The sequence below is a fragment of the Calliopsis andreniformis genome, chromosome 4, assembly GCF_051401765.1.
Source record: "Calliopsis andreniformis isolate RMS-2024a chromosome 4, iyCalAndr_principal, whole genome shotgun sequence".
NCBI lineage: Eukaryota > Metazoa > Arthropoda > Insecta > Hymenoptera > Andrenidae > Calliopsis > Calliopsis andreniformis.
The window spans coordinates 8519967-8543689 of record NC_135065.1 but is presented as its reverse complement, the minus strand read 5'-3'; the positions used below and the strand labels follow the sequence as shown (position 1 = coordinate 8543689).

The 23723-nt window shown below is 44.8% G+C and overlaps 1 protein-coding gene across 1 annotated transcript; it reads left to right on the top strand.

Annotated features, from left to right (window-relative positions):
* The first annotated feature begins 352 nt into the window (after positions 1-352).
* Positions 353-22314, top strand: LOC143178168 (uncharacterized). Its single transcript, XM_076376684.1, has 2 exons — positions 353-453; positions 20946-22314. Exon 2 carries the CDS (start codon positions 20998-21000, stop codon positions 22312-22314), a length of 1317 nt encoding a protein of 438 aa, XP_076232799.1. The 5' UTR covers positions 353-453; positions 20946-20997.
* Positions 22315-23723: the final 1409 nt, after the last annotated feature.

The following is a 23723-nucleotide window of genomic DNA, read 5'->3' as shown; positions in this document are numbered from 1 at the left end:
GGAACACGTGGTCGGCACGAGGCGCCGAGCAAGCATCCCCTCGCGGAGGCTCGAAGGAAGGCAGGATGTTCGATCGGACGTTTCGATCAGGATAGAGGACGATCGGGAGGATCGATGAGCGAGGAAGAAGAAGAGTGCACGATTAGTGAGGATAGTGTGCTGTTTGGTTGAAACGAGAGTGCTCCTTCTCTATCCCCCTTCGCTTTCTTCTTTACCTCTTCTTCTATTCCTCCCCGACTGACTGACTGTTTTTATTCTCTCTCTATTCTGTCTCTGTTTCTCTCTGTCCCGTGGAAATCGTGGTGAACAGTTAACCGTGGAGGAGGAGGGAACGAAACGGGAACGAGTTTGAGGGAAAACGAGAACCACGGAGGAACAGGTGGGAAAGTGAGAAACCGTTCACCGGAAGTGCAGCTACCCCCCCGGCTTCAAGGTCGTGGAATGACGCATAAGGTATGTCGATTTGTTTTTATACACGTTCCCTGCCCCTGTGCCAAGGGTCCGCGCGGTACCGACGCGACCGGCGCCTCTGAATATTTATGAAGCAGCCCGATCGCGCTCAGAACCTCGCCGTGTGAATCGGAGACGAGACCACGAAGAAACCGCGCCGGGGCTTCAAACTGATTGAGACGTTTTGCTCCTGCGCACCAACGCCGAACCGATCTCTATTTCCACTGTCATCCGTTTCTTCATCTATTCGTTGGAAGTTATTAACCCTTGGACAGGTTTTACTCACTCGTGTTGTATATATATTTCTTACTTTAATCTATCTTATTAACACGAAGATTGAATAAGGAAAAAATAGGTACTTGATTTTTGTAAATTTATTTTCATTTTTGAGGGATTCTGAGGTGGTATTGTTTAATAATTCCTGAGGAGTATGGTGAGATAGAATATTGATGGGAATATTTATTTTAGAGAAGGTATAGCAAGAAGGTTAATATGGATCTTAAATGAACCATTAACCACTCAAGCTAGAGTGGTTAGAGTAACTAGAGCCTAGCTACGTGCATTGAATGCAGAGTGATACAGGGCAATGCAAAACTGCACCTTTGCAAATTGAATGCAAGTTTCTGTGACACTGTAGTCTGTATTTAATATCGTTTTTCATTGGATACAAAAAACCCACTATTACTCATCTATTCAACGTAGCTACAAGTTATACAGTGTCTTTTTAATACAGGCGACTGACAGTACTCTCAAATAAAGTTCTTCCTTTCTAAATCATTTCAAACTACATACGCTGAATTTAATCAGGAGAAACGTGGAGAAACTGTAGTTTATAATAAATCGTTGTCCAAGGGTTAATCTTTAATCTCAGGGACCATCAAGGACCCAGTTCCTGATCCCTTAAGAATAGAAAACATAGAAAAATAAATCAAATCCAAAAAATATTTTATTATACATACAAATCTATCTATCATCGTCAATTTATTACTGAAAATAGTGCGAAAATAATAACAATTAAACCATAATTTAGTCCTTAAAGTAAAACATCTAAAGGCAGCAATAACTGATCACTTAAATTACCTCTTACTTGACGCTATTAAATTCCACGTATAAATATTAATTACTTGCTAATTTTCTGGAACAAATTTTTATCAAAATAAATTTCATATATACATTTAAATACTAAACTGATCAGGAATTGGGTTCTGATCAGCCACTGGGTCCACGCTACCGTGATTACTTCTGACACCACTAAAGTCCCAACAGTCTTCATCACGCGAGGGAAATCGAGGTCCAATGCCTCGAATAGGAAAACTCGTGACACTTAAAGCAAAAGGGGATGACGAATAGACCCATAGATCCTTCCCCGCAACGCACCAGCGCCGCAGGATCCCCTCGCGGCACCTCCCTCGTCTAATTCGCCCAGGAACCAGTTCCCGATTCCGCTTGAAAAGTGCTCGTCGCCCACGCTCGTCCTTATATCACCGAACGGTTCGTTCTGCCGCTCAAGCAACGAGACACCGCGAAAGCTATGTTCCCGTCGCGATCCCCGGCGTTTCCTCGTTCATAAATTTACGCGCCTCCAGACACCGCGAGGGACTGCGCCCATTCGAGGGACCGCAGTAACGCGAGATAACCCCGCGCAAGGTGATCGCCCGTGCTGGAGACGCGACTGACGCGGAACGCTCTCTCAGTGTTCGTGGGAGGCGGATTTTTGCCTGTCCGAGGGAATCCCATCCCGTGGTATGCTGGGTTAAACGTCTGGAGTTTAGTTTAACCCTGTGATGGATGGCGCGTGAGTTAGGAGATGCAAAGAAGGTTCTTAACTCTTTGGGGTTAGATGGGTTAAAAATTGTCTCGCGTTCTGCTTGGCTTTTATGCATGCTGGGATATGTTTTAACCCACCTCGAAAAGGTGAGGTTACTCATACTCGTACAGTTTAATATTTTATTTAAAGTTTTTCATTCAGTTGGCAATACTGTGAACCAGCGGTAGATACGTAAATGAGGGAAAACATAAAAATTTATAAAAGTCTAGTCAGACATGTTTGAAGAGTACTTTAAGCTCTTTCTCAGCAAGTAATAATTCGAAAATGAATTCTGAGACATAATTTCACATCGCTGTGTCTGACTTAACACACGCTGGCAGTAGAATAAGTCTCAAGTCAGACATACTTTACCTTGGAGTTTAGAGGCTTTTGAGGTAATTAATGATTTTGAAACAAGACCACAAATACATTTATATCATTCTTGATAGAATCACCCCTTAAAAATTCTATCACTGCTTATCGAACACCTTGTACACTTCACGAGGTGTCACAGTGTCAATTCTTTGCACTCCAAGGTAGAAGTTGGTGTTCTACTTCTCTACGAGTATGTCTCATAGTCAAGCTAGACACTTTCTCATGGGTTGAATGAGATGAAAGGATTTATGTGCGGAATGGAAATTGAGGTACAAGGAGTGCGAGGGATTGGAAATTGAACTCCACATAGGTCTGGGAACAACGAAGTATTATTTACTCAGAGGGTAGACTAATTGTAACCTCTATTTTTTCTACATTAATTTCTTACGATTCCTACTTGATCAATAACAAATTTTTACGTATCATAGTTAATGATTTCAAGGCTCATTTTTCATGGTAGTATTTTTTTATTAGAAGCTTAAACGTTACATAAAATTATATAAAGAGTGAACAAAGTTATCATAAAGTGCACCCTCGAATTTTCCTCCCACTTTTTCGTTCACCCTCCCACACACTCATAACCCAAAAATTTTCTCTCACACCATCTCCTTTCCCTGCTCAATCTTCTCTTATTCACACGAAAGAAGGATGATTCGCATAGTCTGGCTATCCTGCTCGTGGGTGCCGCATAAATCCCGGCGAGTCGGTCGTTCGTCCGCTTTTAACGATCCAATGATTAAATGCCACGAATTCCCCGAACCGAGATACATTATTCATAGAGACTAGGCTCGTTCGATAGCGCACGCAGCGCTTACGGTTCCGAGGGTGCAGCAACGTTAACAGTTAATTGATAACAGGTAAGCCAGCGGCGAGGCGCCTCGATTTTTGTTGCAGCGACCACGCCGATCGAAATAGACCGACAACACCGTTAACGGTGCGCTCTCGCCAGCGCTCTCGAAACGCGATCGTCGTTCCTTCTCTCTCCTCTTGCTCCGTACCATTATTCTTTTTTTCTTTTTTACTCCCGACCCATTGCGCGCCACCGCGATCGATCTCCCCATTAACGACTCCTCGCGTCTATCTGCGTCAATAATTCACCGACCACCGTCGCGCAATTAACGCGCCAGCGACCGATAAGGTCGAGATCGAGGGCGGACCGATTTATCATCGAGAGCGCTCCTTGCTAGTATCGCCTAGATCCTCTACTTGTTTACCTGGGGTCAGGGTACGAGTGCACCTTAAACTACTGTCGTGAGTTGATTTTTGATATCGTATGTGCCACTGATAATTCTTGTGGGCAGTTACCAGTGCAAATGCTGAGAGACGAAGTAGCTAACTAAGTCTATTCTCTATAAAAAAAATGTTTTCCTGTGAAGATATTAATTAAGTAGCAATTAAGTACTCGAGAAAGAGACTTCAAACACAATTCTACCATTCTCTGTTTTATTTAATTCTTATTCATGGGTAAAGGCCCATTTTTACAATTGTGATGTACACAGGCAAGCATAGTAAAAGCAAAAGTAAGCAAACAGATACAAAAAAGAAAAGAAAGAAGAAATGTCCACTTATTTGAATATGTAGAATCTTCTCTCAAAATTCCCAGCATAATCTAGATACTTTACATATAAAATTCAAATAAACAGACCGATACTAACTCAGAGAAAAAGACATCCGATCGAAGGGGATCGGAAACAGTAGCACCGTGTCAAGTGGAGCAGAGTTACGCGACCGGCAGCGGCTCCCTTTTTTCACCGATTGCTCAACGATCGCGATGCGTAAACGTGTACCGACGTTATTTGAATACGGCCACTGTTACGCGAATAGAAAGGCACGACAATCATGAGAGACTCCCAGAGGTTCGAACAATGTCCTCGGCCCGCGTCTCTGGACTGGCGCAAACGGCAATAAAACGGTTCCCGAACGACAACGCTGTCTTTGAGGCCCCTGTCATCGTGTTATTGTCCGCCAGCTCGGAAACTCCTTCGAACCTCGGCGTTACCAACCTCTCGTCTTAGAAATCTGCCCCAATCTTGATCTTCTGACGCGAGGCTGTCTTTTAGAGGACCTCCTTGTTTTGGGACACTGAGCTCGAGCGTTGCCAGTCGAGACAGTTTTTTAACCAAGATATTCGTCTCTGTGCTCAGAAGTCAAAGCAGCCAAAGAAACCACCACTCACGATTTGAGCTCGTGGCCAGACTTGAGCTGCAGCCCTCAATCGAATCATTACTATAAGTCGCCCCCGACAAGATTGTTCCACGCGCGAGGGCAGAACGTTCCCGCGTAGAATCGCGTTTAACGAGAATTTATACGTCCTTTTTCTAGAAGAGCCCTCGCGGTTGTAAATGCAAATTCGACTCGGCCGAGGAGGGACGCGGATGTTCGGTGGCATAAAGCCGCTGCGTGGGCACGCGCACCGAGCGTCTATTTATACGCGTGTACGCGCGTGTACAATGGGCCTCGACGCTGCTTTCAAATTAAATTCGAGCAGTATCGCAATGCCATTGTTAAGCTCATTGCCGTCTCGCGGACTCCACCTATCGTAGACAAGCGATGCACGCCCACTTTCTCAATGTGCTGAAAAATTCGACGAGCCTCTGACGAGGACGAACTGAGGCCTCCTTCGTGAGGAGAAGGTTATACAGGATGTTCTAGAACTGGTGGTACGAAACAAAAGGGGGTAATTCTATATGACAAAATAAGTTGATATTACAGAATATATTTCTTTGGTATCCTGCTTCGTTTTTGGGAAAATTGAGCTTGAATTATGGTTGGGTACAAGCGTCAAATATAGGGATCAACGCCAGCTTCAAAATTCACGGTCAATTTTTGTTTTACTTTCGATAAATCATTACTAAGTGATAGCTTGAGGTTTACTTAAGCCTTTGTATAGCTTCCTTGTATAATATCATTAGCACTCCAAATACCAAGAACTCTAAATAATAAAAATCGAGGAAAATCCAGTTGGGATAATCGACGCTCCTGTATTTTTAAACAATTTCGTATCGTTGCGTCTGATCGAAAACTTTTTGCCAGGGGTAGCAGTAAGAAGATGTTTTCCTCTCACTGTGCCATCAGAATTACGTTTTTAACCTTTGACACGGGGGCGACGTGGAAAAAGAGAGTACGGTTTATAAAATATCTGCAACGCAGCACGCAATTCGTTAAAAGATCGTTCAGGAGGTGCCGCAGCGGCGTCGTGACATTTTTACGAGCGCGATGGAATCGTCGGACATTAGCATGGGCATGCAATTTTTTCTCTCGCGGCGTTGATTTACAGCCGACAGAAGAAACGAAACCGCTCTCGGTCGGTGCAACAAAATTGCATTCGGTCGACGCTGGCCGAATAATCGTTACTCCTCTGACGCGTAAATTGCCCCAGGAATTCGCCTGTTTGCGCACGATCGCCATTCGTCGAAGAAATCGTTCCTCGGGGCGGATATCTCGGATCGGGATTCGGAAACGTCGTCCTTGGTCACCGCGAGAAAACAATTCCGCGGCGGCGGCTTTGGCGGCTTAAATTTGAGGCCACAGTCTACATTCGTGACGTAAGGATGTTAATCGAGGCGCAGCCGTAACGCGGCGAATAACGAAACGCGATAAACGTGCGAGTCGTTTTAACGCCGCCTCAAACCGACCCACGGTTGTTATTCAACGCTTAAGCGCGGCTGCGTTTCATCGCGGCGCTCCCTCGCGGCGTCCCAGCCGAAAATCGCTGCTTAAATCTTGGTGAAAGTACCACCTACCAATAATCATCGGCCAGTAATTAATTGTCAGCCGCGGTATCGAGGGCCACGGTTCTTGCCTCGCTTTTTACATTAATTTCATTATGCAGTGCGCGATCTTAACGCAGTCTTTACGAGGCAAACGATGAATTATGACCTCGATGCCGATCGTTCGAGTGTTTCTGGTTAACGGTTGGGTTACGGTAAATGTGTCGACACGGGGAGATTTTAAGCGAGGGGAAACTGGAGAGATCATGACAAAAACAGCCCTCGTCGAATTTGACGATATTTTTTACCCTTGGAAGGCGAATGGTTTTCGATGGCCGCTGGAGACGAATACAGGATCGTTTTGATTGATAATAGAGTTTCTATTGCAAACTAGTTTTGTGGAGGACTTTAAGAAAAAGTCTTCTTTAAGAAAAAGAAAAATTGACAAAGTCGTTTTTGTTACGAGATCTTCAGTTCACTGCTTACAGTCTTTCAAGTGTGGGTTTAGCTGTTTATAGCTCGAATGGAATGAGATCTTTGTTTCGTTTTGTTCTAAAGCTTATAGTACTGGGTCTCCAAACTTGGTGCGTTTGGTTAATCATGAATGGCCAAGTTTGGAGGAGATGACTCCGAGAAGCCAAAGTGCCTCGCAGGTGATGGATACATTTCTTTAGCTTTGTTGTGTGATTAATGAAGTACTGACTAGTAGTCTGAAAATTTTGTCTCATTGAGCATATACTATTGTTCACTTGAATAGTCTCACTTGTTATTTTCTTCTTTGTAGAAATTAGAAAAGCAGGTGATAATTTCAAACTAATAATCAATAACTGTACTTTAATTTCCTCAATACTTAAAACTTTCTAAAAATTGTCTACAATCAATTTATTAATCTTTATTTTAGATACCATCCAAATTTAAGAACTATTGGCATCTTTCCTCCCCCAAATTTCGTATAATTTACTCTGCTGCATCTCTAAATTATACTACCCACCTATTTCATTATTCATAAAATTTAAAATTAGAGTTATTGATACTAGCATCGTCTCATGAATAAATGAATCTATATTATAGTAAACTCCTCTCAAAAAATTAGTCTCCAGAGTGTAATCGAGCTCATTACAATTTAAAATCGACTAGCAGTTTTTTTGCAGCATCCCCACTATTACAGTTCCCACATTATTTTATCTACCTATGTTGTAGCCTACAAGTGCGCGCGTAATAAAACCTCGTATCACGATCATTACTCTCTACACGTTAACGCTAATGACGACTTGTACTCGACACCAAGTCGCACTTAACGCCTTTGCCGAGCAGTTCCCTGCGACGTACCACTCAGGCTTGCGCTGCTGACAAAGTCTGCAACGCGTGCACCTGCGTCGTGATTCGTCCAATGCGCTCTATTCGTAGTGCCGAAGGTCGCGCTCGCGTCTGCGTCCACGTTTCCCAGCTCTTTTCCCTCGGAAGTTCGGAGATCGTCGATCGACGAAGGAGAGATCGCGACACCGATTCGAGGCGATCAGAGAAGCAGGGATTTAGGCTGTCGAGCAGCGCGTCGAATTTGATAGTAAAATTAATGCCAGCTGGCTTATGTAAGAGCGAATCGATTCACGAATCGGCTCGATCCCCTCGCCAGGAGGAAAACATGAACACGAGGCACGCAGAAAGGAGCAGAAGGACGGCGAAAAAAATGTGGAAGCTGTGTCAAGTTCCGTGAATCCTTCAAAGGATCCTATCATTTACGCTGCTCCCACAAATGATCAGCTACCGATGGCCTTGGAAGGACGAAGGATTTGAATTCAGACCTCAGGTCCCTACTTGGCCAATTTGTAGCTCGATTAGGAGTTCCTCCAGCTTCCTGGAAGGACCGCTGTTTTTTCCTCTCGCCGCCAGTCCACCTGATCTCTGGTCCTTTCGCCGCGGGCTGAGGAAGGGATTCGCGTATTCTCGTTTCCTCCGAAACCACGCAGGAAACACAGCCGATTCCTCGAGGCAAGCTTTTTCCTGGAACGCCGATTACCGCAGAGGAAACGCCTGAATTCGTGTTACGGACGAAAGTAGTCGCTAGGAGCGACGAAACGGTAAACCAATCGCGTCACGTTCGTGGAAAGTGGGTGATCCAGGGTCCCTGGGCACCGCTGACCACAAGTATATACAACGATCGGCCCCGAAATCAGGAATAGATTTTCATGAATTTTCCTTCGAGCCCGTTGTTGCCCAGCCATCGGTTTCGTTCCTCCTCTGCTTCTCTGAACCGAGGTGTCCTCTTCCGCGAATCCCTCTCTCCCTCTGCCCCTCTGTCCCATCCTCTCCTCTTATCTCAAAACGGGTACATTCCTTGATCTCTGTCTTCTCCGTGGCATCGCCTCCAAGACCGTTTTCTCATGAAATATTCACGCAGCACGGGACGAAATCGTCTGTTAGTCAACTGTCCCTCCCCTCATCGTCCCCTTTTCTCGGTCCCCAATACCGTTCGATCGAGAAACTGTCGCCATCCCTGGCCCATTTCTTTCCCCCTTTCGTTCACGAACTTCCGCGTGACGTAACTGGCAGCCAGAGAAGAAGGATTTCGAAACGGATGATTTACAGTGTTTCAATTTGCGGGTTATTAATTTGCACCCCTCCTGCTGATGGACAGCCCTCCAACATGCTCCAACTCCATCCGCTCCGCGTTTGACCCCCCCGCGGGCAGCGCGATCAATCACGAGGTGGTTTACTGGTCTCGCCGCGGCTAGCATCGGGCGCGTTAATTAAAAGACACTTTCTAATACGTCGAACTGAATTACAGGGGATCATCGATCTCCTGGCGTGGCGTCGCTCACGGGCGTTCCCTGTCTCCGTTCACCTCGGTGTCGCGCTGCTCGTTTTCTCATCTGCCACGGATTTCACTCCTTTTAAATCACAATCGCCTATTAGGAGCCAGAGAAGGCGCGCTCCCATACGTAATTTTCGTATCTCGGTCACGAGCGGGACCGAGATCGTCCAATTATATAATTGGATTCGATCCGACGCGGTTTTATCCAGGAACTGGGACCGCGATCCTCGCCCTTCTCTTCCCGTTTTTCCTAGGCGATCGGAATTTCGATCGTATGCAGCGACAAGTAGCGGCTCCACGGCCGAAAGAACGTTACCGATCGTCGAGACGAGAGGGAAACCGCTCCATTATCGACTCGTTTTGAAATCGACGAGAGGCCGCCGAGCGAGCCGATAACTTTCCTCCGCGCTCGTCCGACGGTTTATTAGCGCGGAAAAAAGCTCGTATCGCCGCGCACGCATCCAATGCACTTTCAAACCGATCGCAAAAACCCTCCGCGGATGCAACGTTCCGACACGTGTCTCGCGAGCCTGGCGATACTCCGCGGAGAGATTCTGGACCCTCGTCAAGTGTCAACGGGGCGAAAAGGAAGTCGGCGTGAATGTTGCGAAATAGGGCTTATTAGGATTTCTACGATAATAAGAGAACGCTGTGCAGAAGTGTATAAATTCAGGTGATCGAATTTTTGTGAGTGACAGGAATGTTTATTTCTTAAGGGGGAAGAGAATTTTGGTGAACTCAGATTCTTTTTATTTTTTAAAAGTGAGGGGTAATTTGTAGTTAGACCTAGAATTCTTAAGTATAATTGAGTATAATTGGGAACTACTAAATTCCATGTCTACATGGAGTTCTGTTCACTTGAGGAGTGAAACTGAAAATTTAGGTACCTATATAAAAATGAAAATTTATATTTTCTGTGTTAAGTGGTTCGTACACATTGTAGAATTATTGAGAAATTATTTAAAAGAATTCTATTAAACAGAACCAAGATATCAGGCTTATTAGGTACATGGATTTTCATTATTGAATCACTGAGAAGTTTAGTTACCTATACTTATAACAAGATTAGAAAAAGATGACCATAGAATAACTAAGAAATATGTTTCAGAAAAATGTGTAACATTAAAATCACATTACTTATTTCATCAGGGTTTTATCCTTTCCATTTGTTAACGAAACGTCAGTCCAATGGAATACTTAAGTACTTTTAGAATTCTGATTAGCTCGACGTGGTCCCTACTCGACAATCGGTTTCGCAAAGTCGGACGTCCGCCAGGGGGCATTTTCCAGTCGCTGGAACCAGAGAAAATGATCGTGGCCTGGTCGATCGGCTTGTTTAACGGCGGAGTGAACCGTTTGATGTCTTTGTCTCGACGAACCCTTCCTTCGTTTGTAGTGCCTTTCTCTTCGTCCGGCTGCTTCCCTGGAAACGAACGATTTTCCGACGAGAAGGCGTAGCTTCTTTCGACACACCGCCCCGGGGACGTTTGCGAAATTTTTCCGCTAGCGGGATTGTCTAATTTACGAACTTTTAGAAAATGTCTTCGAATATCAGCGAAAATGTATTCGCATATTCCTTGATATTGCAAAAAGAGATTGAGTTACTGCATATGAAGTTATCGTTTTAAATTGAGAATGATAGGTAATGACTTTTGTAACTTTTAATAAAGGAGAAATGAAATACCAAGTGGAAGTAGATTCAGTCTGTGGTTGTCAGACACGGTGTAGGACGTACATTTCCAGTTTCAAGGTATTTACATTGGAAGTCTTGAGATACGAATCTTACGTTCTCGTCTCTTTTTTGTAAAGGAAAATTCAAATTGAATTCAATTTCAAATCAAGATTCAAATTCAAATTTAAATTCAAATTCAAATTCAAATTTAAATTTTCCTACACACAAAGAATTTCCTCCTAAGTGTTTACGTCTTCACTCTGAAACAGCCTGCATACTAGAATGACAAAAGACATGACAAATCCCAACGATTGAATCTCAAATCGCCACGAAAGTGAAGGATGAGTGACAGTCACTTCCATCCCAAGAGCAAAGCTGCCGTCATCCACGACGCCTGACGCAGTAGAATTTTTCCCCGATAATGTCAGACAGTCCAATAAGTTCGTTTAATTAACACATGTAGGAAATTATAGAACAATGAATAGGTAATTCGTAATTTAAACCTAGTGAACATTTAGTTAACATTTTCCAGCGATCACTGCATACTTCATAAAATTAATAGCTTCGAACTGGAGAATCGTTAAAACGAAGGGTTAACACATTCGAGACCTAGTATATGTCCTCAACAGTCTTTTCAGCACAAAAATGACTCACACGTTCTGTCTTTGGAGAATCAAGAGAGCCATCCTTTAACCCAATAGATGGGTCATCGGACTCGAATGTATTAAATTCCACCTGGCAATCACGCTAATCACAGGCAGCGACAAAATCCCCTCCCCATTTCTCCGCACGAGTCACTTTCTTTTCCCATTCCTTCCTCGCGTGCCTCTTCTTCGCGTCGTTCTCCCATTATCGCGTAATTTGCAGACAAATGGCTGTTACCGTTGCCAGATGCGGGCTAAACGCGTTGCGCGATCCGTGAGAAGAGTTCTCACCGTGCCATTGTCGGCCGCTCGATCTGACAACCATAAATGGCATAATCTTCTTCCGGTGGTGGAAATATTTGGCGAGCGCCGAGACGATTACCATTCCTCTGGAAACGGGGCAGTTTTGCATACTGTCACAACAAACGCCTATCGAACACGTCGACGCGCCTTCCTCCACTTTCCACGCTTTCTTTGTCTTCCCCTACACTTTCTAATACTACTCAGTCTGCGCGCCTCGCATACGTCACGCGCCATCGTTGCTTACGTGATTTTTACCCTTCGTTCTTTTTCGCCCGACGTCTCGCGCCTGTTTTCGCGACGCGCAACGCGGAATCCGTGACGTGACCGCGGTGAGAGTAACACCAGCGAAATTCCAAGCAGCACGCCGATAGCTTGGTTTCGTAAGGAAACGCCTGAAACGATTCGACATTTATCGAAGTCATAGAGAAAACTACCGAATGTTATCTCATACGGGGGACGCTGAAATATGCTTCATAGTTCCCCAGAAATTCTGCGAATCGCTGCGCTGGAAAATCGACGAACGTATCGGTCTGTCGGATTTTTCTCGATTCTCGAATTTATAACGAGTTTCTATGTACGGAAAGCACCTTGCAGTTGCTTCGCGCCGCAGCTTAGTTTCGCTTCGGCGAGTCTCAACTGCGGGTCAAATCGATCTGGTTGGCGGTTCTGATCCATTGGGTCGTTGGACTGGTGGTTCTTGTTTCGTTGAAATGCGGAGGTTTATGTTAAAAATTGAACAGTGGATGGTGGGGACAGCTGGATGAGTGTAGGAGCTGGGTCACTTCTGACCCAAGTTAAATATGTTTACTTGGAGGTGTCAGACAATGAATTGTAATACATTTTTACTTGTATGTAGTGTAACTAAAATTATAGTGTTCTTGAATAATAATAATTATTATTATATTACATAGGAAAAGTAGTTCTTACATCACATGATGATATTATATTATTTCGAATTTTTTAATTATGTCACTATCGAAATTATTCTTTTTCGAAAACGCTCAGTATAAGTACCACTACAATGCTAACTATATAGGGATCAGAATGGGCTATTCGGGAAGGTACAAGGTGATTATGGAAAGAGGTCTCAGAGGATAGAGGAATCATGGATGATACGTTGCTTCCTTGGAAGCGGGATTGCAGTCACCGCTGACAGCATTGTCTTTCCTCGATCCTAATAGGCGACGCCTATTAGGGTCAGAGTGTCTGTAAAAGTACCGGAAGGGAGCCTTCTTAATCCATTCATCGCGATCTGAATGGAGAGACTTGCCAACTGGTAAGGCTACTGAAGCAGAGTATGCGTCTAGGGAAGTAGAACGATGGAAAGAAAATATCGTTTCCTCATGGGACTCGATGCTTTCGAATCTAGACATTTAGTATGATATCATTAAGTGCTGATCTTTTAATACACGAATCAATTGTATCACTATTAGCTCGTGTAGTTTATAATTACTAGTCGAAATTTCACAATCTTATTTTTCTATTTGAAACTAGATAACAATCTCCCATGTCTCAGTAATTCTATAACATTTAGCTTTATATAAAATTGAGGGTACTAATGAAAAAGAGGCAATAATTCCTTAGAGAATTAATTTTCCTACTTTATTATTCTAGTTTTCCTCTACTTGTTTCCCTCTACTTTATCACAAAGTTTCTAATGACAGGAACGAACTCAATTCAACAAATTCTAAAAGCTATATGCTTACGTATTGAAACACATTTTTAAGATTCCATTCATCTGGAATATGTGGTACAAAAGTCAAAGCTAACTCGAAGACCTCATTTACAAAAATTATTAGAACCAGCCAAAGCTTCTATTCCATCTTCCACCTCGACCCTTAGTTTCAATAATACTCTCCCATCGTGCACATCATTTTACCCTACTTATATTTTTTCGTAACACTCCTAGCCCATAAACCCACATCCACAACGCGTTTCCTCGCAGAATCGTTTAGCCATAACGTTAACACCGAGCGAAGGCTGGAGCACAGGATCGCGAGCACCGTCGCAAAGTAGAATCTCCGCTCGAGGCGTGTCTAACTAGGGACGGACAGTTTCTACTGCGACGGAACGCTTTCTCGACGCGAGCCAATTTGCGAGGCTCGCGGATTAGTCGCGACTATTTATTCGAGCCGTCTTTCATCCATCCATTCGCTCGTGGACATTCGAGGGCAAAGAAGAGAGTCGACGCTCGGGACGTCTCATTAACGTCAAACGTATCGAGACGCGATACGATCGGAACGCGACGATATCGTCCCTTCACCGCATCCTCCTTTTCGGCACGATTCTCCATCTGCCTCAAAACACAGTCAGAGTTGAGGAAAATATTATTTTAAATGATGAACAGACTATTTTATATTAGATTGTATGTGTTCTTAGGAAATGAAATATTTAATTTGTGGAAAAGGGATTTGAGAAGAATATTGAAGATAGTATTTTATATGATTAACACAGATAATAGTAGAGCTTATATTTGAAATATTTTATCTCTTTACTACTTTTATTTCTCTACCACTTCTCCGTCAAGAAATTCAATATAAAATAGACGCAATGATGTATAAAAAAGACAGGATTAGAAGCTTCTTGAAAGATTTATCTTAAAAAGAAAAAAGAATAAACTCAGTGTGCAAATACTACGGAAACATTTTATTCCATAACTTTATTTCCACTTTAAAGTGGTGGAAACAGTATCTGAAACATTTGCGTTCCATAATAAAAATTTCACTCAGCAGTGAATAGCCGCGACAAGGTGTCCGCGAGGCCAGTCGACTGCCAAGCAGCGCGTGGGCGTGATCATCCCGCGACAGAGCGCGCGAGCGTGGAGCTTTTATGTCGCGGAGGCGAAATCATAAATAATAATCGCCGGATAATCGGCGATGCACGCGCGCCGCTTGCGTGTACGCGGCTCTGGCGAAATGTTGTCGACAAATTAATTCTGCCAGCGCGGCTGGCGCAAGCACCACGAAATACGAAGCTCGATGAATAATGAACGGTGTCGCCTGTCAGCCCGAATGAAAGTAACATTGAGAACGATTAAGCTGGCGCACCAGCCGGACGCCGCGAGCTTGTAGCGCTCCGCCACCTTTCACCGACCCTTCCCTTCTGCCCAACTTCATCGTTTCTACGCTGATTCGCTTTTAATTTACTGACCCCTCGCGAAATTCGTCTTTCTCCGAGACGAGGAGCCTTTGCCTGATAATTATCCGAGTTTCTCCGCGTTCCTGGGAACACCTGAGACGCGGTGGCCAACTTGTGCGTCTTTTTAGGGTGGATTTATTGAGCTTGGAGGAAAATGGGTTAACAGACTTTTTGAGTATAATTGCTTGATAGGTTTATCTGAATTTTTAATCGTATTTTAAATGAAAATGTAAGAGAACGATGATCTGGCAGAGAGTATACAGGGTGTCTCGTTGTTGTATTATCTGACATTTGTTTGTAAAGTATTTGTTGTGTAAAAGAATGTTTCAGGCGAAAGGTGAAGGTAAAATTTGTGACACCTGTAGTCGATAACCTTGTATATGAACGAGTAGAAATTGTAGAACTACCTAGTCTTCAAAATTTATCAAATCTACAAAAAGAAATGTCTGAATGTTTGAAGAACTTTGACATCTTTCTTCCCCTTCGTTTTTCATTCTAAATCCCTCAGCGCAACTGAATTCTCTTCCCCTTAATTTTCACAGAAACTAACTCCTCCATCCCGACTAACAAGCGAAGTGTACACTGTTTAACTCCTCGCGTGTATTATGGTAATTCCCACATAATTGCCAGAAGGATCTCCACTCCCTAACTAAAGGTGTTCTTCCCACTTATTTGGAAGCCGACGAGTGAATTACCGTGAAATTCCACCCTTTGAACGCTGTCTTCACGAGCTAGCCTCCTTTTTATCGTCCATTTCGATCGAGCAACAACAGAGGCGCTCGTCAGCCAGCCAATTACGATATTGCAGCGGCAGCGCGGGGCGCCGATGTAATTGCATCGTTGACGAGTCGCGACGATGGACACCTCGAAAATTGCTGGGTCACGGCACACGCGCGGAGGGATATTTTTGTGGCGAGTCGCGCGAATCCGACGACGCGTCGCGCGCTTAATCTGAGACAAGCTGGTGCTTACAGCGGCGCGCGTCGTAATTAAATGCCGGCACCTCTTGGCCCCCTTATCAGCGGGAACGATCACGCCTCATACGGAGGCCGTGCAACGAGGAAGGACACGGATCGATGCGTCGTTCCTCCTCGTTTTCGTCTTTTTCGCTGTGTCGCCTTCGTGAGTCGGGACGGATTAAGGGAGAGGCGAGGGACGATCGAGATCGCTCGAAAACCGCTGTAACGGGGAGTGACGAGTGGAGGGAACTTATTTATTGCGGGTGTCCCTTGATGGAATCGTTTGTAGCCTTTCGGCCACCAGAAAGAAGTCTGTAATTTCTTAATGATATGATTATATAAATTTGATTAACTTAATGGGTTCGTTTAATGGTACAATAGGATCTTGGTTAATTAAATTTCTTGGTTAATTAAATATTGAATAACGTAATGAAAATAGGTCAGTAGGAATATAGAAAATAAGTTAATAAATTCTTAAGAACAAATTAAGAAGTATGAGATTGAAAGAAAAACTGGGAACTGTTACGTATTAATATCTATTAATTTTATATTCAATTAAATTCAATATTCGAGAGGTGTCAGGAATATTAAAGAGTGATTTTATTATACTAAAATAAAACAAATTTAGTTTCAGGTTTCATTTTGGAGTTGTTTATTATTGAGAAACTGTCTGAAGTCACGTGTCCGACTTGGGACTTATTCTACTGTAGGCGTCCACGAGCCAGTTCAGACGCAGCGATGTCAGTAGAATAGGTTGTCAGACACACTTAGTTTAGGAGCATGTCTCACAGTGAATAAGTCGGAAAGGAAGCCTCAAAAGCAACTTGAACATTTTCGTCCCATTATGGTATTCAGAGTCACCTCTTAAAATTGTTGACACCTGTCGCCGAGTGCTCAGTATAAGAAAAGTGATCACGTGAAATGTCTCTATTGGGAGAGAGTTGCCCGAGAGCAAGAAAACAGCTCGTTAACTGCCAAATTGGAATATTTCGTGCAGAAGAAGACAGTGCGTGTCTTTTTCTGGTCCCTCCATCCCGTCTCTTCCTACCGATCAAAAAAGAGGAGAGTTACGTCACGTAAAAAAAGAAACGACCGATTGAAATCTTCCCCTTGAGCCTGACAATCCGGCCAGGGACGTGGCCCGTTCGGGTAACAAGTGGCGAACGATTGTAAGCGTTACGTGTATGGTGTTTACCAGCTGCAGGGACGTACCTGTAACAGCCTCTGGGAATTTAGGGTACAGTAGAACCTCGGTTAAGCAAGTCTCACTTGTGCACCTGAGAGTCAGAATAATCCAAGTCCACTTTTTCCTAAATAAAACTTGAAAGGTCATTAAGTGCCTGTTCCTTTTTATCCTTTTATTAGAATAATAGAAATCTATTTACGCTAGATTATGAGTGAAGAATTAATAATACAAGTTATTTGAAATATCATGTTTAGAAATGATCATAAAGCTACAGTAGAACATCGACAGAAACTAGGGCTATAAAATAATAATATGCAGGTTTTTTGTGCAACATCCGTGCTTCCTCTTCCCTACGTACAATTCACTAATTAATACTATACTTTCTCACATAAAATTTCCAAATCGATTAATAAATAGGATATACTAATAAGGCTAGGTTACAGACTTCCTTCCCAAGGCATGCAAAAAATGCAAAATCCATAGAAAACATCTCCTCAGGCATTTCCTCCTCTCGACTCCGTCGCGGAACACCGAGGCCTCCTGTTGTCGCGATCTCTCGATCCCGAAGATACAAGAGACCGCGGTATCGCCCGCGTCCATCGAGGCTGCGGCCCTGTAGGCGCACTTATGGTACACGTAGGTGAATGTCGGGAGAGAAATCATACCGGCAAGGACGACGGAGCGAGATGCGGAGGGTGAAAGAGCAAGAGAAGACGGAGAAAAAGGAAAGAGAGATAAACCACGCCCGGCTCATCCCGACTTTCTAGAAACCGAAAACTGGATCGTGAATGGCTGGGAGGCGCGGATCTCGGCCGATCTCGAGCGTCAGTCTCCGACTTGATTCACGTAACAGATGTCAGTCTTTAAGGATCGTGCCCCCGCTTTCCTTCTTCTTATTTCGACGGTCGTTCCACGGAACCAGCTACCGTTTCCCGAGGACATTACTCAAGAAGTCGCTCCGGAGAAACTCCACCTTTCGGGAGATAAAACGCTGCCACGACCGCTCGCTCCGCTCGAGGGAAACGAAATTCCGAGAATCGCGATTAAGTTGCAGGGAACCTCGGAAGGGAACGCCAGTATTGGGCGTCCGCGGGACCCGATTAAGCCCCAACTCGCTCGTTAAGTTGGACGAGAGTTCGACCGTTCGAATTCGCCAAAGGAAAACGCATTTAGATCGCGCTATCTTAAGTGGACGCGTTACGTCGACGGTGTTCCCCTGAAAAATCTGATTAGCACACGCGAGTTTCTCCTCGCGGCGGACCATCGAAGGGGAACAGGGGAAAGTACCATATGTAAATCGAACTTAATCAAGCTGATCTAGACGGATGACACGGTGTCTATCGCTTTCTTCGACGGGGAAAGAGAAAAAGAGCTACGGGAAACGAGGCTGTTCTTTATGGACGTGGGTACGGTATTGTGGAGCGAGCAATATAGAATGTGATCCAATTTTATATTCTGATTTGCTAAGTAGTTTAAGTATGCTTTGATGTTAGACGAAAATGGATATGCCTTGATTAATGGAGATAATTAGATACGTCAATACGCTCGATGCAACTGATCGTAAGATAGGTAGCTAGAATTTAGACAGTGCTTTTAAATTTGCCAGTCACGAGAAAATCATGGACTAATGATTCAATTCTGAAAATAACATCAGTGTTCTAGGCATCAGAGAAGACTAAACTTTGTGACATGTTTGATAATATCACTAAATAGGTATTTATTGAGTCCTCTTGCATTCATCTAGCATTTATCTAAGAGAGGAGTCACGGTCTAAGGATCGTATCCTCTCTAATTGTACGACCACGCTAGGTATTTCAGCGACAACTATCCCCACTGAAATAATGAAACAAACCACACAATTCTCTTCGAAACTGTTCTATCTAAATGAGTATGGACTATCTGGAACAAGACTGTAACTCAAACCGCAAAGAGTTAACGTCTTCCTCCTTGTCCATCAGCGATCGAGGAATACCAAGGATGAACGCCTGGCGTATTATCGCGACAACCGTTTCCTCTGCTGGTACACTTGATCCAACGTTTTTTAAGCGCGACGACCGGTTAACGGCTCGTAAACGAAACCGTTCGGCCGTTCCAGATCATCGGCGACACCGCGATAGGAGGAATCGACGGTTTTGAAACGCACGGTAGACTTTCGATTCCGCGCGGGACAACACCCAGCTGTCGTCCTCGCATTCTCCGCGCTCGTAATTAACGCTTTTCACTATTGTCGGTCGCGGCGGGCTTTCTGCCTTTTGCTCCTTTTACGCTGGAACGGGGTTCTTGCTCCTCCGCGTCTGCTCCTTCCCTCCCCCTTTCCCCCCGCCTCTGTCAACGTCCCCGCGCGGATTTCTCTTTCGTTGGAACCGGACAGCCAGCTGAGGATTAGCTTCTTCGGTAACTAGATCGTCTCGCGTGAAACGACACCGGCTGTGAAAGGAACCCTCGATTTCTCGAATCGACCAGGGCTTCCTTCGCCGAGGAATTCGACGTCCGTCGAAAGGCGGAGTCGGTCGTACAGGACTGAACGAATTCGGTGAAACGCGAGCACTGATGGAGACTTTAATGCTCGCGTAAGTAATGCTCGAACTCGGCGATTTCGACGGCAGATAAGGGGAGCGTTAATGCGACGGCTCGCCTCTGCTGTGGTGTGTAATTTCACATAATTTTCTTGTAAATCGCTGTCCGTGTGACGTTGGATTATCCGCTGGATTACAATTTCCTCTGATCGGGGCTCGATTGCGAAATCGATTGAAAAAACCGAACGACTTTCACGGAGATATATTTAGGCGGCTGAGGATGGATATAGCCGCGATGCATGGGCTCTTAGGTGGCCATGAAAATTATGCAAACGAGCTCCACCTTGTTTATACGAACGAAATTGGGGCATGCCTATGGGTAATTTAGTCGGTTAGATAACACGTGCCATATAAAGCACTACTGAGTTAATTGCTTTTTACTGAGGGGAGTCTTCAAACTCGTACTTCAATTTTCAGTATTTTATATGATAAAAGAGTGTGTGTAAGGTGGGAAGTTGTAAATGTTTATCTAGTAAATCAGCTGTAAATTAAAATGTATACTACAATAAGTAGTTTTTTGAGAATTTTTTATACAAAGAAAATATCTTAAAATTAATACATATTTCTGGAGTTGTAGTAACCACCCTTTTAGTATTCTTAGGGTGACTTTCTTAATTTTCGTAAAAATTATTCGTTCATTTATTATTTCAAATTTTTCTGTTTCCACAATTTTCTACGGCACACTAATCTGTGGCAGTCACAGATGTTACACGTATCCGCCTCTGGCACTTTGTAATATCGTCTAAAGTCGAGACAGAAAAATGCGACCAGGCGGAGAGATCAATTTCTGCGGCCCCTAAAATTGCCCAGAATCGTCGCCTCCGGCCAAAGAAATATTTATCACCTGCCAGTTGACGCCTTGATCTATCTGTTTTGAACTCGGCAACAAGCCCCGCCGAACAGAAATCCTTTCACTAATGTTTCCAAATCGTCACCATGTACCAATGGTCCTAATGTGATCGTTCATTCTGCGCCTTCTTCGCTGTAGCCTGTTGTGTCAGAACGAAGAAGGAAAATAGAATGCTTCTGATCCATGACAGGTCGGCTTTGCTTAATCGACGTCGACTTGAGTATTAAAACCGCGGCTCTGGAAAGTCAGAATCAATAATTATCTTTAGAGACCAGGCTGAGTCTCCTTATTTTTAACTGAATGTCTCCTTTACCAATTTTTGGATTTTTCTTTAGGACGAAACACAGGTTCATCATTCTTGTTTTACCATTTTATGAATTTGTTTTTTCTTCAAAAAATAGGAATTAAATGTAAATAGCTTTCAGCTTGAAATACTAACCAGGGATATAACTTTCGTTTCCAGGTCACCTCGAGCAACGCGCAGGAGCAAAGACGAGGGTGACAGAGGCAGTGTGATGAGCGGATACCTCGACAGCATCACCCTGCCCCCGACGTTGCTGCACGACCCGAAGTACCCTCCAGCCATGCGGGAGAAAGACTCGAGCCCGAGGAAGATGCCGGGGCACATCAGCCCGAAGCAGGCGAGCATATACCCGCTGAGCGTCCGCGTGCCAGACGTGGAAGAGCTGCCGTACGACTTGAGCCACGGCCACGGCCGCGGCCTCTCGAGTCCCACGAACCAGCAGCAGCACCAGCAACAGCCCCACATGAGCCCCGCGGCCCGACCTCCGCAGCCGCTCCACCAGGACGAGCTGGACTGCGAGCCACTCGACCTCCGCGTGGACCACAAGAAGGAGAGGCTCAGGGACGAGAACCAGAACGAGATTGAGGTGCTGAACCAGAACAGCCTGGGCAGCAATCTTCCCTATCACACGGTACTGTTCCCTCAGACCCCCGCGGTCCACCCCCTGGTCCTAGAAGCCATGTGGCCCCACTCGCAGGCCACGTCTGTCCCAGACCTGCCCAAGATCCAGGTCAGGAATCTGCCTACCATGGTACCCCTGCCACCTAACAGGTTCTCCTCGACAACCTCCTCCACGTCGTCTTCCTCCTCCCAGGTTGTCGCGAGGATACCCAGCCCAGGTGGCCAGCAGCAGCACAGCCACCCCAGTCAACAGCAACAATCACCCAGCCTCCCACCGTACTCTATTAGCGTCCAAGCTGGCCTGAAGCCCAAGGACCGATACTCCTGCAAGTTCTGCGGCAAAGTGTTCCCCAGGTCGGCGAACCTGACGAGACACTTGAGAACTCATACTGGCGAACAGCCTTATAAATGTAAATACTGCGAGAGGAGCTTCAGCATCTCCAGCAACCTCCAGCGTCACGTCAGGAATATTCATAATAAGGAGAAACCATTCAAGTGTCCCCTCTGCGAGCGGTGTTTCGGTCAGCAGACTAATTTGGACAGACACTTGAAGAAGCATGACGCGGATGGGCCGACGATACTGGACGAGGTCAGGTCGAGGTACCATGGCCAGCTGCCAAGGGCAGACGAGTCGTATTTCGAGGAGATCCGTAGCTTCATGGGCAAGATTACTTCTCAGAGACAAGGGATACCTTATTTCACTGGGCTCCTGGGCCACGGAGCGGACGATTTTCGAAGCGACAAGCAGCAGCTGCAGATGGAGGAGAAGAGAGGAGACTCCTCCTACTTCAGCGACAGGGATAACCTCAGCTCCAGGTCGAGCACCACGGCGAGCAGGCCTGAGAGCGTACAGGAGGAGCAGAGGGAGGTCAATTCTCCGCCTGTGTCTCCTGGGAACAATACCTGAGCCGAGGACCCCAGCACCTGCGACGAGGCATCGACGGGTGCGATTAGATAGAGGTTGAAGCTTCCTTAGGATCGCTAGGATTCTCTGGGACCGAGGTTCAAGGGATGTCGAATCTCTGCCAATGGATAGCGCTTGGTTGTATTGGGACCTGCGTTTGGGTTAGGAAAGCTGTCTTTCATAGCGTGAGGATTCGTCACGATGGACTCTCGAGATTGGGAGCAATAAACTTTCGAGCTAGGTTGATTCAGTGTTCGAGTCCATTGGGAATAGATAAGAGAGAGATTTTGTAGAGGTCGTAGACCAACAGGTGCCTTAACGAAGTACGTGCCTAAAATATTTTCTAGGGTCCGATCGTGCAAGGTCGGACGCGTTATACAGTTCAATTAAGTAGGTAAACTCGACCTAAGTACCAATCCTTTAGTTACTCGTAGGAGAGCGAGGATTCCGTGAAAGCGCTTCTATTGTTGCAAATCAATCTGCGAGGGAGGCAGGAGAGGACTATCACTTGCAGTCTATTACAATCACACAAAGTACAATGTTAACTCTCTCCTGGACCTTGCAGGCTGATTTACTGGACCCCCGTGACAGAGTAGGAGTCGACGCGAAGCATTTCCAATCTGCAGGCTGTCGGGATCGGTCTCTGAAAATCGGCGAAATTCAGGGCAACGAATTCGAAGCAATCTCATCGCAGGAAAATAGTTTATTCACATGTTGTCTATAAAGGAGAGGAAGGAACCAATAAAATGTGAAATACGAGTTGAAAAACAGCGGATGGTCGTGGACCGATTCGTTCCAGCAAGAAAGAACACCTGAAAACGATTTTCGATTTTACGATCTAGAAAGTGAATTTCAGCCACTCGACCGGTTCGGGCGTAATCCGCTGGAGACAGGTGATAAAACAGATCGATGAGAGTGTCTGGTAATTGGTCGGGAAATTGTCTTCGGTCGGAAACGACAGAAAATTCGATTCAAGTCATTACACCCTCCAGTGAGAAAATTTGCAACCGTGAAAGGGAACCGAAAAAAGAGAATTCGATTACAATAGGTATCAGGAATAGCAGAAAATAATAAAAATTCGAACACCAAAGCATTTCTAGCAAAGTACTGTTGAGAAGAGGAAAATCATCGAGGTTAAAAATAATTCATTTCCAGACTTCATTTTTTAAGATATACAAAAAGACTGAGAATGAAGATTCTTAAAACATCTAAGACTTCTAACGAACTGACAATCAGTGATGGAACCACCTATATTTTTTACGAGTTATAGTAGAACCATCATGAAGATAACATTTCACTGATCTTCGTATTGAACCTGATCCCATCGTCGACAATATCTTCCCCGTGGGAAACTCCACAACTTACCTCCATACCACGGAAAAGCAGTTTCCTGTCAGTAGTGATCAGTAAAA